At 46.6% G+C, this 17,309-nt stretch overlaps 1 protein-coding gene and 1 non-coding gene across 4 annotated transcripts; one reads left to right on the top strand and one right to left on the bottom strand.

Annotated features, from left to right (window-relative positions):
* Positions 1-727: 727 nt before the first annotated feature.
* On the bottom strand, positions 728-857 carry LOC143384205 (small nucleolar RNA SNORA1). Its single transcript, XR_013089274.1, has one exon. It is a non-coding gene; the product is annotated as a small nucleolar RNA SNORA1 (small nucleolar RNA).
* Positions 858-2,762: 1,905 nt separating this feature from the next.
* Positions 2,763-16,878, top strand: Slc1a6 (solute carrier family 1 member 6). Of its 3 annotated transcripts, XM_076870883.1 has the most exons (10): positions 2,763-2,967; positions 3,729-3,866; positions 4,710-4,914; positions 5,946-5,988; positions 7,854-8,197; positions 11,379-11,612; positions 12,626-12,820; positions 13,476-13,495; positions 15,449-15,602; positions 16,683-16,878. In XM_076870883.1, exons 1-10 carry the CDS (start codon positions 2,763-2,765, stop codon positions 16,876-16,878), a joined length of 1,734 nt encoding a protein of 577 aa, XP_076726998.1. The 3 variants fall into 3 exon arrangements, with proteins under 3 accessions (XP_076726998.1, XP_076727003.1, XP_076727011.1); XM_076870888.1 differs by lacking the exon at positions 13,476-13,495 and having other exon boundaries at positions 15,468-15,602; XM_076870896.1 differs by lacking the exons at positions 4,710-4,914; positions 11,379-11,612; positions 12,626-12,820; ... (1 more) ...; positions 15,449-15,602; positions 16,683-16,878 and having other exon boundaries at positions 7,854-7,884.
* Positions 16,879-17,309: the final 431 nt, after the last annotated feature.

Here is a 17,309-nt window from a genome sequence, read left to right on the forward strand (position 1 = left end):
ATTGTAGTTTACAACAATTTGTTATATATATTTTCCAAGGAGCTAGAAGAGTGGAGTTCAGAGGCTTCCAACCCAAAGAAATGATAAGTGATTTTAAAGAGACGGAAATGCTGATACCCTGATCATATTGATGTTTTGAATCATCATATTGCACTCCATAAATATGAGCAATTATTGTGTCAGTTAAAAATAAAAAATAAAAATTTATGTATTTTTTTAATTGATAAGCCACAGCTATACCTTTCTACAATGCAGACAGGACTGCGAAAGTTGATAGGAAGATAGTCTCCATTCAGCTTGAGCCTTTTTCTCTGTCCTCAATTGTGTGTCTGTTTTTGTTTTTTAATATATATTCTTTTAGTTGTAGTTGGACACAATATCTTTATTTTGTTTATTTATTTTTATGTGGTGCTGAGGATCACATCCAGTGCCACTCTTGCTGGGAGTAGGTCAGTGTAGGTCAGTGGCTTCTCCCTCAGGCAAGGAGGCTCAATGCCCAGAGCCCAGGATATTTTCAGGGACCCATAGAAACATTTTCATTTATTTTAAAATAAGAAGAAAGCATTGAACTTTTAGGTCAAAGAAAATGATTCAATATATAATATTAATAGATCTATTTTTTTTCTGGTAGGAGTTGAATTGCAGAAAGTACTTGTTTCATTAATCATTTTAAATATTGAAATGACAACATTTTTCTCATGACATATTTTTCTCATGAGCTTAGGCAAAATGTTACAGGTCTCATTGTCACTACTGCTATACATATAATGCGATGAATGCATAACCTGTGTCAATTTACCACATTGATCTATTTTGGACACTGATCAACAGTGCCCATTCTCATCTTGAATGAGCTTTGAGAGAAAAATTTTAAAATTGATGTGAAATTCAGATAAGATCAAACATTGGAAAGTGGCACTCAGTGGCATTTAGTACTTTCTCAATGTTGTGCGGTCATCATCTCCATCTAGCTCCAAAATCACGTGTCAGCAGGCGTGGGTGGTATGTGCTTGTAATTCCAGCTACTTGGGAAACTGAAGCAGGAGGGTTATAAATTCAAGGCCATCCTGGGCAATAGTGAGATCCCATCTCAAAAGCCAACCAATCGCTGGGAGCAGTGGTGCATTCCTGTAATCTCAGAGGCTTGGGAGACTGAGGCAGGAGGTTTGCAAGTTCAAAGCCAGCCTCAGCAAAGGCAAGGTGCTAAGCAACTCAGTGAGACCCTGTCTCTAAAAAAAATGCAAAATAGGGCTGGGGATGTGGCTCAGTGGCCAAGTGCCCCTGAGCTTAATCCCCGGTTCCCTCCACCCTCCCCAAAAAACCCCACCCAAAACCCACCAATCAACAAACAGAATAATATTCATAAGTTTGTTGTCTTGCGGGGGGGGGCAATGTCGTGATAAATCCCTTGTAAGCTGAAAATACTGTAAGTCAAAAATGCATGTTAGAGCTGGTCATGTAAGTCAGTGATAGAGCACTTGCCCATCTCATGTGAGGCCCTGGGTTTCATCCTCAGCACTGGGGTGAAAAAAAAGCCTTGAATCTACCACCGAATACCAGAGCTTAGCAACACAGCACACTGTGGAACGTGGGTTGTTTCTGCTCATGATGGCCAGATTGGCTGGTAGCTGGGGCTTGCTGCTGCCTCCCAGTATCACCCAGCAGTGTCATGGTGCTTATCACTAGCCTGGGAAAAGATCAAAATTCAACAAAGTATGATTTCTACCAAATATGTTTCACTTTGAAACATCGGAAAGCTGAAACATTGTAAGTCAAGATTATCTGTATTTTCCTTTACACTAATGCAGTTCCAATTGAACTGCATTAATTTAAATTCAACATTTTTTTTCTTTTTTTTGAGAAAGGGGTCCATGAAGGGAAAATTTCTCAGGTCCAGGAAAATAACAATTTCTTAGCTGCTCCATACGTTTGAGGTATTTATTGGGAAATGGATGGGCAGGTTTTATTTTTATATGCATTTTATTTATATTTATGAAAAACAACATTCCAGGTAGTGTTCTGAAGTTTCTAATTTGGATACTTTTTAAAAGATAATACTTTTTATAAGGATATCTGGATATGGCCAAATGTAAGAAACACTAGTGTCTGAAGTGAGAAGCATCCGAGCTTAGTGCCTGAGACCCTGGAGAGGCTCATGAATATCACACTGAAGACAAGAATTGTCACTGTTGCTCTCCCTGTGGCTTCCCCTTCTCTGATGCTCACCTGAGCATTCACGCAGGCAGCTACATTTATTGGATGCCCTCTGTTTGCCAGGTAGCTGCAGATTTGTCATCGTGGAAAGCTGACTCTAGTTATCTCCAGGTCAGACACCTAACTATATTAACTTTGGGACTGGCCTGAAGGTGCTTTGTCCAGGTCTCTGCATGCAATTGGCATTCAGCAAAGGCTTAGAAGTTTGGATCCAGAGGTGGGGCAACCCCCCAATTCCTTCTAATGTTGAAATATGGAGGGGACTGAAGCCATAAATGGCGAAAGTGTTAATAATTTTATGGTTTTCTTTCCCGTCTCTTCCCAGCTATGCCCAGGAATGATTCTGGAGGCCTTGACCCTTTGCTGTCACGACATGACTTTTGAACTCCAGGCAGTGTCCCAGGTGTCCTAGCAAGGGCACAGCCCAACAGATGGACACATCCTTCCCTTGCCTTGTGAGCTTCTCCCAGTGCCCACCATCCTCCCATCCTTCCCCTTCCACCACTCCTGCCTTCAGACCTGGGCTCCTCTGTTCCCGCAGGTAGACCATGAGCAGCCACGGCAACAGCCTGTTTCTGCGGGAGAGCGGCCAGCGCCTTGGCGGGGTGGGCTGGCTGCAGGGGCTGCAGGACAGCATGCAGCAGAGAGCACTGCGCACGCGCCTGCGCCTGCAGACCATGACTCGAGAGCACGTGCTGCGCTTCCTGCGCCGGAATGCCTTCATCCTGCTCACTGTCAGTGCGGTGGTCATAGGTGAGCCCGGTTTCCGGGAGGGCAGGGACTTCCGGGAAATGTCCTGCTTGCATGTGTCTTTGCTCCAGCCGGCCACTCTCACCTGCACACACGTCCCACCTGCTACTGTTCCAACCTCCTATGTGTGCACACATTGTCACATGTGTCACATATGTACATGTGCACTGCACACAGTTTACACGTGCACAAACATGAATATATTTTATGGGTGCTCAGAATTTACAGGTGCAAATTCCTGTGCACACTTACACAAATATACAGTTGTCCTGTGGTACCAGAAGCAGAACCAGAGGATATGGAGGGCTGAATGTATTAGAACTTACAAGCACATCCATACCCACATGAGCATTCTCCTGAACATATATCTACAGACTTAAGAGCTTAAATATATGTACACACCCGTGTTTGAAAATAACATATACACAAGTCTCCTGTATGGACACATCCAAGAAAATGCAGGTGCATATTCACGTGTATAGGCTTACATTAACAGGCAGATGTACAAGCTCACAAATAAGCGTGCACTCACATGTGCATGCATGTGTGTGCTTGAATGGGTGCAGACATCTGCACAATATCAATGTGTAACAAATCTTACATTTCTGCAATGTACACCTGTGCCAATGTGCACACAAGTGCATGTACTTGTAGAATGTTTTTCTCTTTCTCTCACTGATCCTCCTACCACAAGCCTTCTTGGAATGGGTGGGTCCTGTCTGGGCTGAGTGACCCATACTCCACTCCATGTTTTTTGGCTCTAGGGGTCAGCCTAGCCTTTGCTTTGCGCCCGTACCAGCTCACCTACCGTCAGATCAAGTACTTTTCTTTCCCTGGTGAGCTTCTCATGAGAATGCTGCAGATGCTGGTGCTGCCCCTCATTGTCTCCAGCCTGGTCACAGGTGAGAGTGCCCAGTCCCTTGTTGACCTTCGAGATCCCCTCAGAACCCAGGCTTGAGCCTAGAGCCAAGACAGTTCCCAGCATGGGAGCTTGGGATCACCTTTCCAACTCAGCAACTCAAACATGGAGCCTGCTCGTGGCCCACGGTCCTGGCCAAAACCCAGGTGCTTGACTAGAACCCAGAGTGAGGTTCCTGCTCCTATATACCCACAGCACTTATCCCAGGAGCGTCCCTGTATGTCTCCTTGGAGGTAAAATGCCAGCCTTCAGGGCTCAAGTTATCCAGAGGGGAAGGAAAGGTGGTGGAGGGAGGGATGGGCAGCTAAGGAAGGTAGCTGGGCTATAGGGTGGATGGGCAGGAGGTGGATGTGAGTAGGGTATACAAGGTTAGTGAGGTGGAGGTGCCAGGATGGGGGGTAGGGAAGGAGTGGGATGGGAGCACCAACAGTATCTACTCAGCATACAGTGAGGTGGGTGGAGAGCTGTGATTTTGAGTGGACTGTGGGATAAGGAGTGGAATGTAGATGAGCTTATGGTACAAATAGGAGTCAGTAGAGTTGGGGTTGAAAAGATTGGCTTGGGTTAGAGGGAAGGTAGTGTGGATGGTGGTGTTGTGTTGGGGGTAAAGAATGGGGTGGGAAGTGAAGGTGTTTATGGAAAATAGAATGGGAATGGGGTGGTGGTGTGGATGAATTGATTGTGGAGGACCCTGGGTGAGGTGTAGGGGGACAGGATATTTGGGGCAGTGGTTGCTGAGTTGGTGGTTTGGGCGGTGGAAAAGATGGATGGGGAGTAGGTGATGGGGTATGAATGAGGATATGGGGGCTGCACTGTCTGTCCTCAGGTATGGCTTCCTTGGACAACAAGGCAACAGGGCGGATGGGCATGAGGGCAGCTGTGTACTACATGGTGACCACGGTCATTGCGGTCTTCATTGGCATCCTCATGGTCACCATCATCCATCCTGGGAAGGGCTCTAAGGAGGGGCTGCATCGCGAGGGCCGCATTGAGACCATCCCCACAGCTGACGCCTTCATGGACCTGGTCAGGTGATGTTCTAATTTTGATGGGATTTCCCGATGAACATGCAGCAAGGCAGGCAAACCCAACCTGGAAATGGTGACACCCCTTGGTTCCTATTATTTGGTACCTATTTGTTGCCCTTTGCCCTTGCACATATCCTTCAAGAGAGCTAGGATATGATCTTTGTACCCTTAGGCTGGGGGAGGCTATAGCTGCAGTGTCTTGGAGCCCAAGCTCCATTTGAGGGTGAATGATCCTTTTATGCAGCAAGATTTTCTAGCCAGAAAATCAAGGTTGGCAGTATTTCTGCCCTAGTCACCAGCTAGGGCATTACATGGACTTGGATGACTTTTAGGAACTGTCTCTGGTGTTTTGGGGTCTCATTGGATTGAAGTCTTGAGATGATATAGGGGTCAGATAGACCTGGATCTGAGGTTTGTCTTAGTCTATTTTCTGTTACTACAACAGGATACCCGAGACTGGATGAGTTGTAAGGAGCAAAGTTTTATTTAGCTAACATTCTGGAGGCTGGGGAGTCAAACAACATGGTGTTGGTATCTGGTGAGGGCCTTCTTGCTGCATTACAACACGGCGGAGGACATCCCATGGTGAGACAGAGCAAGTGTGCTAGAGAGAGCCCGCTTTTATAACAAAGCCACTCCTCATTAATCCCTAAAGCCCTTGATCCATGAATGGATTGACCTATCTACGAGAGCCAAGCCAGCATGACCTAATCATCTCTTTGAGGCCCCACCTCCCAATACTCTGCAATCAATTGTCACCATGAGTTTTGGAGGGAACAAACCCTAGGCAAACCACAGCTAGGCCCATCTGCACCTTTTAGCAGCTGTGGGGCTTTGGGCAACTACATAAGGCCCTCCAGTAAAGAGCTGTTAAATCAGATGGTGTAAGTCAGGTACCTCACTCAGCATTTGGCCTAGACTGAGCATTCCTATGTTGGTTGACATTATTATTATTGTTGTTATCATTACAAGTATCGCCCCAGGCTCTCTTCCAAGGTCTAACCACTTTTCCTTCCTCTGATGTTTTTCTGCAGAAATATGTTTCCACCCAACCTTGTGGAGGCCTGCTTCAAACAGGTCAGTGGGGAGTACCCCGTTGGATCAAGGTGGCTGGGAGGGCCATGGCGGGGCCTGCTGCTGGGTGGGTGACCCAAGCCTGAGGGGTGGGAAAAAGCAGCTGAGAGAGGGACGGGCAGGAGGGGCCTATGGAGGAATCCAGGAGAATGGATCGAGTTCCCTCAGGTATGATGATCAGGACAAGAGGACTCAGGCCAGGGCAGCCTGGGCTGGGGTAGAGATTCCAGGACTTCTGACCACACATAGTGAAGAGAGAGGCCTTAAAGTCTGGCTGAGCAGGGCCCAGGGAGCTTATGAAAATGCAGAATCTACACTTATTCTTTCATGCTTGGTTATTCACACCCTCATTTGTCTATTCATTCACTAATTTTTAAACACTTTTTTTAATTTTAAGAAATTTTTTTTATTAACAAAAATTATATAGTTGTCCTTTGATATCAGGAGGGAATTGGTTCCCTGCAGATTATAAAATCTGGGAATGCTCGAGTCCCGTATATAAAATGGCAGAGTGTTTGCATAGAACCTGTGCAGTCCTCCCAGAGACTTTAAATCGACTCTAGATCACATGTAATACCTAAAGCAATGCAAAAACAATGAAAATAGTTGTTTACTGTGTTGTTTAGGGAATAGTGACAAGAAAAAAGTCTGTACATGTTAAGTTCACAGCCAATTTCCCTCCTCCAAATATTTTTGATCCATGGTTAATTGAATCCATGAAGGGAATCCACAGATGTGGAGGGCCAACTGTCTATTTATGGGGCATAAATATGTACACATTGTGGAGCTGCTAAATTGAGCTAATTAACATATACATTACCTCACATGCTCATTTTTGTGTTGAGAACACTTGACGTCTACTCTCAGTGATTTTCTCAGTACAGTGTTATTAACTAGGGCCACCCTGTTGTACAATGGATTTCTTGAAATTCTTCCTACCTGAGATTTTGTGCCCTTTGATCAACATCTCCTTAACTTTTCCCTACCAACCAACCTAGACTTGGGTGACCATTCTCTTATTTCAATGATATTACCTTTTGTGGATTTCACGTATGTCTGAGATCATATAGTGTTTGTCTTTCTATGTCTGGCTTATTTCACTAAGCACAGTGTCTTCTATTGTCATCCAAGTTGTTGCAAATTTCAAGGTTTTCTTCTTATTTTTGAAAGCACAATAGTATTCTATCATGAATATATTCTACATTTTCTTTATCCATTTGTCTATTGGTAGAGACAGGTTGATTGCATAGGTTGGCTATTGTGAATAGTGCTGCAGGAGTGTGGGAATGCAGGAACAGGTTGTGTATCCCTTATTTGAAGTGCGTGGGATCAGAAGTGATTTGAATTTTTGACTTTATCAGATTTTGAAATATTTGCATATACATAATGTGCTATCTTGGCGATAGGACCCAAATAGAAGCATGAAATTCATTTATGTCTCATGCATACCTCCTATGTAGTCTGAAGGTGATGTTTATGCAACACTTTCAATGCACCTATGTTTTGATGGTGGCTTGTCACATGAAGTCAGGCATGTGGAATTTTCCACATGCATCGTGTCAGTGCTTAAAAAGTTTCAGATTTTGGAACTTTTTGGATTTTGGATTTTCGGACTAGGGATGCTCCATCTGCATCTCTTCGTGATTCTGATTTGCTGGATCATATGGTGCTTCTATTTTTAATTTTTTGGGGACCCTCTGTACCGTTTTCTGTCACTGCTGTAGTAATTCATTCACTCGTCCTACACCTTGGCCACGTTCTCCTCAGCAATGAGACTTTCTGGGGTGGGGAACCAGGAATTGGTGCTTTTAGGACTTTCTCCAGGTGACTCTGCTACTGAGTCTGGGCCTCCTCTTTCTGCATTTCAGTTCAAGACACAGTACAGCACGAGAGTGGTGACCAGGACCGTGGTGCGGACAGAGAATGGGTCTGAGCTGGGTGCCTCCCTGCCTCCTCCGTCCTCAATGGAAAACGAAACCAGCATCCTGGAAAATGTCACTCGGGCCTTGGGCACCCTGCAGGAGGTGCTCAGCTTTGAGGAGACCGTGCCTGTGCCGGGTTCAGCCAACGGTATCAACGCCTTAGGCCTCGTGGTCTTCTCTGTGGCCTTTGGGCTGGTCATTGGTGGCATGAAGCACAAGGGCCGGGTCCTGAGGGACTTCTTTGACAGCCTCAATGAGGCTATTATGAGGCTGGTGGGCATCATCATCTGGTGAGTGCTGGGCTGTGCCCCGGGGCGGTGGAGTTGGTGCACGGGAAGGGCGGTGCCAGGGCTGGGACCAGTCAGGCTGGGTGGAAGCTGAAGTGATTGGGGACATCTGACCCAAGTCGTTCATCTACTCTATGTATTGGTTAATTCACTTGCAAACTCACTAACTCATCATGTATTTCTGCACTGAGTTATTCACTTGTTGGCTATCTTCTTTGTGCATTCACTCTTTCTTCTGTGTGTTGACCAAATCATTCATTCATTCATTGAAACTCATTCATCTATATTCGTTCTCCCACGCACACCAAACGTACCGTGGATTTTATTCCTGTATTAGTCTGTTTTTCATTACTATTGTCATCCAAGTGGTTGCAGATTTCAAGGTTTTCTTCTTATTTTTGAAAGCACAATAGTGTTCTATCATGTATATATTCTACATTTTCCATTTGTCCATTGTCAACTGAGGTTGGATAACTTCATAAAAAAGAGGTTTATTTAGCATGTAGTTCTGGAGGTTCAAGGACATGGTGCCTGCATTAGCTTGACTGTTTAGGATCTCCCAGTAGATGGCACACCCAAGAGCCAAAGATTATATCACAAGACAGGAAGCCAGAGAGGGACTGAGGTTAGGCTGGTTCTTAGAACAACTCTCACTAGAACTAACTCAGAATCCCATGAGCAGTGCCTTGATCCCTTCTAAGCGCAATGCCCCTATTAACCTAAGGACCTCCCACTAGATCCCACCTCTTAAAGTTCCCACCACCCTTAACATTGCCATCCCGGGGACCAGACTCCCAGTACATGAGCTCTTGGGGAAACATGTGTAAATCATATCCAAGCATCATCTCAAATAATTTGAAAGTTGTATAGGAGACTTTAGGCCACTTTGACAGCTTGGAAGATTTTCGGATGGGAATAGAAGGGAGAGCCTATCAAGGATAAGCAGAGAATTAACGGGGAGTGTTAGAGGCCCAATAGAACTGGGAACCATGAATTTACAGTGGTGTCATTGGCTTGGTTTGGAAAAATGTGCAGGAGTGCCAGGTGACTGAGTATCAGGAGTAAGAAGTCAGGTACAATTGATCCAGGATTGAGGCGTTTTGCAGGGGGTGCAGCAGAAGGATGGAGGCTTTGGAGAAGCGTAAGACAGGTCTCGGGGTTTGACTTGGAGGGGATTCTGCAACCACGTACCAGAGCTCACTCCAGCCAGCTTAGGAAACACAGATAGGGCTAGAGAAGTCCCCCGCATCCTCCTTTTTGACCCAAGCTATTGCACTGACTTTCCAAGTGGTTCCCACCTTCTCCGTTACATCCACCATGAGAGTGATCAAGAAGGACTTCCATTCCTGAAGACAGAGGAGTTAGCAGTGGCAGCCTGGGGATAGGTGAATGACGGAACACAGGCAGAAGGTCACAGGATTGAGTGACGGGCTGGTTTGTGTGCGCTGTGTCCCCCAAAAGTCCATGTGTTGGAAACTTAATCCTCAAACTCATACGTTGATGGTATTCAGAGGAAGAGCCTTTGCGAGGTAATTAGGGTTAAATGAAGTCATAAGAGTGGGGTTTGTGATGGGGCTAGTGGCTTTATAAGAAGAGGAGTGGAGACCTGAGCTGGCGGGTTCTGTGCTCTTGTCACGTGATGCCCTCTGCCATGTGATGCAAGAAGGTCCCCCCAGAGGCTGGAACCTTGGTATTGGATTCCCAGCCTCCCAAACTGTGAGGAATCAATTTTCTGTACAAATTCCCCAGCCTCAGCGTGGTATTTTCTTATAGCAACAGCAATGGACTAAGGCCATGGGAAAGGCAGTTGGGCCCCGATGATCCTGCTTCCTTCGCCTCCTCTTTTCCTTCTCCCTCAGGGACTTTGCCCTGGCCGCAGAGCTTCCCTCCACATGCCACGGTTCCTTCTCACCATTCAGGGCTCCACTTTACTCACTTCTCCTGAGAAGTCCTGCTTGACCACCCGCTTGGTGCACTTGTCACAACCTGGTGTTTGTTATTGCGGTGGTCCCCTCTGATCCACTGTTTCACTTTCTGCGATTTCAGTTACCCATGGTAAACCAGCGTCCAACAATATCAAGTGGAAATTTCCAGAAATAAGCAGTTCATGAGTTTTAAATAACCGTCATTACAGCAAGTTGCTGTATCATGATTCATTGTATCATTGGCTATTGTCTCTCCCTGTGCCTAATTTAATTTTAAATTAATTTTTAAAGTTTAACTTATTAAACTTTACCATTGGTATGCATTAACTGGGGGAAAAACATGGAATACATATAGGCTCCAGCACTGTCCTCAGTTTCCGGCTTCCGAGGACCATCTCAGAACGTGTCCCCCAAGGATTTCGCGTTTCTGTGTGTACCTCCTGTTTTCCCCGTTAGAATGTCTTAGTGCATTTGGACTGCTATAGCAAAAATACCACAGACTGGGTGACTTACACAAGGGACATTCGTTTCTCACAGTCCTAGAGGGTGGGAAATTTCATCCAGATCATGGCACCCACAGATTCAGTGTGTGGGGAGGGCTGTTCTGGTTCAGGGAGCGTGTCTTCTCCCCGAGTCTTCCCATGGTGGAAAGAGCAAAGCACCTCTTTTATATAAATGCTCATCCATCATTGAGCCCTGCCCTCATGACTTCTCAAAGTCCCTGCATCCTAATGCCACACCTTAGGGATTCGGAACTCAACACGCGTTTTTTTTTTTTTTTTGGGGGGGGCGGGATAGGGCACCAACATTCAGTCTCTGGCCACTCGTAAGTGCCGTGAAGACAGGGAGCATGCCCCTGGAAAAGAGTGCTCATTAGGTAGTTGCTGAATGAGTGGAGAATACAGAGGTGATTTCGAGGTGTCCGTGGGAGAAGCGGTGACAGGGCCTAGGTTGGGGAGGCAGGAGACCATGCACTGATGGGAGAGGGGTAAGGAGTACAAATGTGGAATGGAGAGTTGGGGGCAGCAGACAGTGATGTTGAGAAGAGGTCAGAGTGTCCCTGCACTGCTTAGGGTAGGGGTCCTGGAGTTGGGTGGGGAGGCCTGCAGCGGGGAGTGGGATGAAGCCCTGGCATGCCCTGGCCCCGTGGGAACTCTGGTGTGGGGTGAGTGTGAGTGAGTGGCAGGAGGAGGTGGGGTGTGTGGTGGGCCTGGAGGGGAGGTGGGGAGGGATCCCTGACAGGTGTGTGGCTTGCCCAGGTATGCACCTGTGGGCATCCTGTTCCTGATTGCTGGCAAGATTCTGGAAATGGAAGACATGGCCGTCCTTGGGGGTCAGCTGGGCATGTACACACTGACTGTCATCGTGGGCCTGTTCCTCCACGCTGGCGGCGTCCTGCCCCTCATCTACTTCCTCGTCACCCATCGGAACCCCTTCCCCTTTATTGGGGGGGTGCTGCAGGCCCTCATCACTGCCATGGGCACATCTTCCAGGTAGGGCTCTGCTCCCCACTCCCCCTTCTCCTGTCTTCCATGGTCTCTCCAGGGTCCCGCTCTCCCCCTACCATTAACATCTTCTGGTTGCACAGTCATGTCACAGGCTCTTGGAGACCCAGGTGGCCATTACTTATTTCATATGGAGAAGAACCTGTTTTATATGGAGGGGTCAATTTTGAGTTTACAGATGAAGGTTCCAGAATGCCCTGGGAGCTCAGTCATTTAGTAGCCCAAAGATAGAGTCTCATCTTCCCTTGAGATAGTGTCTGGAAGCTCTCTTGACTTCCTTATGCACTTTTTAGTACTTTTAGGGGGCTCTTTATTAGCCCCCCCATTAATCCCCATCACTAAAATTCAAAACAATTTGAGAAGATATGCAAGAGCCGATAGATGGGAAAAATGTCATTTTTATTGCTCATAATGTTCATTGAAGAACGTGCCTCTTTGATTGGTAGCTAAATAAGATTGGTGCCACTACACCCCCTGGTCACCATGGAGCTGGACACCCAAGCCCACTCCATGAGTCCAGGTTTCTCATGGCATGACATAAACCTGACCAGACAGCACACATCCGGTGGCAAGCTGACCCCCAAAGAGATGCCCACTCCTTCCGCTAAACTCACCCATTAATGGAGTCACTCTGGATCTTCTGGTGGAGGGTTAGTGTAGTTGGGGTTTATCCCTGGGCACCATGAGGCAGAGGGCAATTGGGGTCTTCTGTGATACCCTTGTCGTAGCCCCCAGGTGTGGGAGGTCAGCAATCTGGGACTGGACTGTTGGTTTTAATGCCGTTGGCTTTGAGTCAAGAGGCCTCAACCCTGGGTTGTCCGCCAGGCTGAGTCTTCCCTTCATGAGGAGGATCGCCCCTGTCCATCTGGATCCTTGTGCCCATGCCCTCCTCCTCTTGCTTGTGTTCTTACCTGGCCCCCTCCGTGTTCCCGAGGGGAGTCCTCCTTGGGTCCAGTGCTACACCACTCTCCCCTGCCACTCCCTGTGTCTTTCTCCCCCAGCTCTGCAACCCTGCCCATCACCTTCCGCTGCCTGGAGGAGGGCCTGGGTATAGACCGCCGCATCACCCGATTTGTGCTGCCGGTGGGGGCCACCGTCAACATGGATGGCACTGCCCTCTATGAGGCCTTGGCTGCCATTTTTATTGCTCAAGTCAACAACTATGAGCTCAACCTGGGCCAGATCACCACAATCAGGTGAGGTGCCTCAGTTGGGACCTGGGAGGTCATTAGGGTGACGGTGCGAGGAGGGACCCATAAGTGGCTGTCAGATATTGCAAAGGGGAAATGCGGTGAGCACAATGCTGGATGAGTTAAAGGTGAGACTTTGCCACCTGAGGCTGTCAACAGCCGACAAGAGGGTGCTGGACATTTCTCCCCTCGCATGCTGTTGAGAGACATCCCTTTTCCCAGAATTTTCCAAAGTGTGGCTGGAATATCCTAATAGCCCAAAGTTTGTGTTATAATTATAGATTCCTTGGTTCCATCACATCTAGAGAAAAACCACAGATGTAGGAAAGCATGCCACAAAGATAGTTTCAAATTTAAAAATTCTTTTGATCAAGGTCCCAAATAGCAGAATGAGCACTTCTCACGGGAAACCATTAGTTTTAGTGAAGTTATCAGAAAAGGTGAGGATGGGAGGCTTTTGAGAGGTGTTCTTCGGTGGATCTGGGGACTTGAGCATCACTTCCAGCTTCTTCCTAGGGAGAGACCTTGGTGACAATGGCTTGCATGAGACCTACTAGGTAATGCTTCATACGTTAGCAGCAGGCAGTGGTTGACTGCATGGAGAGTCCTAGGTTGGACCTACTCTAACTCAACCCAAAGGCTTTTGAGGTGGTCCTGATAGAATCAGCTCAACCTGTCCAGAGGGGGCTGCCTGCCTCCCAAGGGCTCATTGTTTATGCCAGGGCCAGGGGTTGCAAGGGAAGGGCTCCCTCACTTACCATTCTGTCCTCCTTGAGACCCATTCATAAGGCTCTGCTCCCGCCAAAGGAAACCAAATCCAAACAGGATAAACTCAGGAGAAATTATGTGGCTTTTAGAAAATAGAATTTTACTTCTTTTTTAAAAAATATTTTATCTATGTGGTGCTGGTGCTGGGGCTTGAACCCAGGGCCTTCACATGGAATTTTACTTCCTGGAAATATTTTTGATAGCAGTAACTGACACCTTGAAGCACATATCATGTCCTAGCACTGTGTTCCTCTGTTGCTCACAGTAAGAAGGTCAGCACATGTCCTGCACGCTACAGAGGAGGAAAGGGAGACTCTGGGTTCAGGTCCAGTGTTGGACAGCTCATGCCTTGAGTCTGCTGGACTCCACAGTCCATGCCCTGTCACCAGTCCCAGCATTTGCTCAACCATGGATCACATTGGTTCTGACAGAGCCATCCTCTGGGCTAAGCATCTCCTGGAACTCCATGTTGACAATTTAATTTTTTCCACACTTTTTTATTGGTGCATTATAGCTGTACATATTGATGGAATTAGTTGTTACATATTCATACATGCACACAATGTAACAATATAATTTGAGGAATATCACTGTCCAGCACGTCTTCCCTTTGCTGATGTTGAAAATTTTAGAATCTGCTAAGAGGTTTCAGAGGCCACCAGGCAGAGGGTGGCGCCCACAGGGTACTAGTACCTTTCCTGGTAGCTCATGGGCTTTTGGAATCCTTTTAGGCAATGTTGGGCAATCAGAGTTGATACAGGATTTAAGATCTAGCCCATTCCTAGATCTGCTCTCTTTACTTTTGTTTATTTTTAAAAACCAATAAGTTTTATTTGAGCAAGAATTTAGGCTCTAGCACTGGGCATCTCTAGACCCAGGATGGTCCAGAATGTTCCACCTCTAAGGTGGTGAGCTATATTTAACTACTTTTCTTTATTTCTTTTTCTTTTTGGTAGTGGGGATGGAACCCAGAGGCATTTTAACACTCGTTCACATCTCCAGTCCTTTTTATTTTGAGAAGGGTCTTACTGAGTTGCTTAGGGCCTCACTAAGTTGCTGAGGCTGGCCTTGAACCTGCCATCCTCCTGTCTTGGCTTCCCAGGTTGCTGGGATGTCAGGTGTGCACCACCTCAACCAGCATACTACTTTTCTTTTAAAAACTTCTGTCCTGGGGCTGGGGATGTGGCTCAAGTGGTAGTGCACTCGCCTGGCATGCGTGCGGCCCGGGTTCGATCCTCAGCACCACATACAAACAAAGATGTTGTGTCTGCCAAAAACTAAGAAAAATAAATATTAAAATTCTCTCTCTCTCTCTCTAAGAAAAAACAAACAAACAAAAAAACAACTTCTGTCCTTTTCCCCCCCCTTGTCATTATTGAAGTATAACTGACAAATAAAACTCCTACATATTTAAGGTGCACAATGTGATTTGATATATGTATACACATTGTAAAATGATGATCTCCATCAGGCCAATGAACATCCATTGCCTCACATGGTCACCCCCACTTCTCCCATTTCTTTGGGTAGTGAAAACACTAACAGCCACTCTTTTTGCAAACTTCAAGTGTACAGTAGCATATCAGTAATTATCGTCACCATGCATCAGATCCCAGAACTTAGTTCATCTTATAACTGAAACTCTGACCAACCTCTCTGTGTTTTTATCCCAACCTCCTTATCCTGGGGAGTCACTGTTCTACTCTCTGCTTCCATGATTTCTGACTTTCTTTAGAGTCCATGCATGAGGGAGATCATGCATGAGCAGGATTTTCTTTTCTGCACTGGCTCAGGAGTTTTTAAATGCCTTGGGAAACTGACCCCTTCTCTCTCCCCACCCTCTCTTCCTTCCTCCTGGTTTCCTGTATTCTCTCTCTATTTGCAGCATCACAGCCACAGCGGCCAGCGTTGGGGCTGCTGGCATCCCCCAGGCCGGCCTGGTCACCATGGTCATTGTGCTCACATCTGTTGGGCTGCCCACGGAAGATATCACACTGATCATAGCTGTGGACTGGTTCCTGTGAGTGTTTTTGGGTCAGACCCTGTTGCTGACTCTCCCTGCCCCACTGTTTTGTGATCTAGCAAGGACAGAGTTCTAGAATTTTAAAGAAAGGGGTCCTTGGAGAGTCCTCGGCCTGTGGACCCCAATGTCCATAGAGTTAATAGTGGGAAACAGCAGGGAGGAGAAAAACCATAAGGTTTTTACCATCAACTATCTTTTAAAAACAGCTTCTTTTTGACCTGTTTCATGTATAAATCATAAGAAGGTGCTCCATGGCATGGTCTGGCTTGTATCATTTTTAAAAAAATTACCAATTTAAAAAAAATAGGTGTTTTTTTTCTCTCTGGTAAAAATTTTTAATTTCAAAAATAGAAGAATTTTGTAAGTGAGAAGAAGACAGGTTACCTACAACATTAAGTAGTAAGGAATTTTGATTGATGAATTTTACCTTTCAGTGATGGATAAAATAATTTTGAGGGCTAAATCTTGGTGGGTTTATGAGTTAAAATATTTACTTAGTAAAATGTCACTTTTATGTGAAGACAATAGGAAAGCATTTTTAGGTAGATAAGGACTGTTCTGTCTTCCCTCCTGCCTATTAGTCTGTCCTTCCTTCCTTCCTTCCTTCCTTCCTTCCTTCCTTCCTTCCTTCCTTCCTTCTATCCACCCATCCATATAAACATAATCTGGACTTTCACCCCAGTGGGAGCTGTGGGTGCGGACTTGAGTCCCATCAGAAGTCTGTAGCCTGCCCTGGTCAGCACCTCTGTTGGCCCATCATGGCTGACTCACTCATGGTGGTTACTCTCCTGATTCTATATGCATTTCAGCTTATGGCCCCTAATCGTCTCTATCAATATTTACATCTTAAAAAAGAGAATTATGTTGCTAAGAACAAATCAGAGTGTCTCAGAGCTGGGCCAATCTCTATTTGTTAGGAGAGGAAACTGAGGACAGAGAAGGGGAGGTCCCCCTTGAGGTCAGGTGGCCAGAGACTGGACTGGAATGTGAACCCAGGGAGCCTCCCCTTACGCAGCCTTTCTTTTGTGGAGCTTTTTAAGTCCCCACTAACGGCAACTTCTCTCTCTCCTCTACCAGGGACCGGCTTCGCACGATGACCAATGTGCTGGGGGACTCCATTGGAGCGGCCGTCATTGAGCACTTGTCTCAGAGGGAGCTGGAGTTGCAGGAAGCTGAGCTCACCCTCCCTAGCCTGGGGAAGCCCTACAAGTCACTCATGACACAAGAAAAGGGGGTGTCCAGGGGCCGGGGAGGCAACGAGAGTGCCATGTGAGGGGCTTCAGCTCTTCTCCAAGGCAGGAAGGAAGGGGACTGGGGAGGGGACCCCTGAGGACAGTCTGCTGCTCGCGGACCCTGGGCTGCACACAAAGAGGAACTAAGATAAAGGAGCAGGAGTGAAAGCTATTCAGGGTCTGTGTTTGTCTCAGAGCACATGCTGAGAGAGGGAGTGAGCCAGAAAGGGGAGGAAAATTTTCTCCTGGGTTTTGGGGGAGAGGAGGCTTCAGGTTCAACAAGAAGAAAGGTCACCTGGTGTTCTTTATTGTCTCAAGGACTGGTGGAACTGAAGAGGGTAAAGAAAAACTGTACTGTTTCTCATAATAAAAAAATATCCGTGGCCTTTGTGTTGGAATTCCAAAGTCCACCTTCAGATTTCATGGTCATGGTTTATCACAGTGAAAGTAAGAGATTAAACTCAGCAAAGGG

The sequence above is a fragment of the Callospermophilus lateralis genome, chromosome 1 (assembly GCF_048772815.1).
Source record: "Callospermophilus lateralis isolate mCalLat2 chromosome 1, mCalLat2.hap1, whole genome shotgun sequence".
In the NCBI taxonomy this organism is placed as follows: domain Eukaryota; kingdom Metazoa; phylum Chordata; class Mammalia; order Rodentia; family Sciuridae; genus Callospermophilus; species Callospermophilus lateralis.

What these genes read in the sequence shown, in the direction of transcription:
- Slc1a6 (XM_076870883.1), top strand. Translation starts at nt 2,763, where the DNA reads ATGAGCAGCCACGGCAACAGCCTGTTTCTGCGGGAGAGCGGCCAGCGC. An exon ending in GCCATGGGCACATCTTCCAG is followed by an intron (nt 11,613 to 12,625) that starts GTAGGGCTCTGC and finishes TTTCTCCCCCAG; the next exon opens with CTCTGCAACCCTGCCCATCA. An exon ending in AATCAGCTCAACCTGTCCAG is followed by an intron (nt 13,496 to 15,448) that starts AGGGGGCTGCCT and finishes CTGGTTTCCTGT; the next exon opens with ATTCTCTCTCTATTTGCAGC.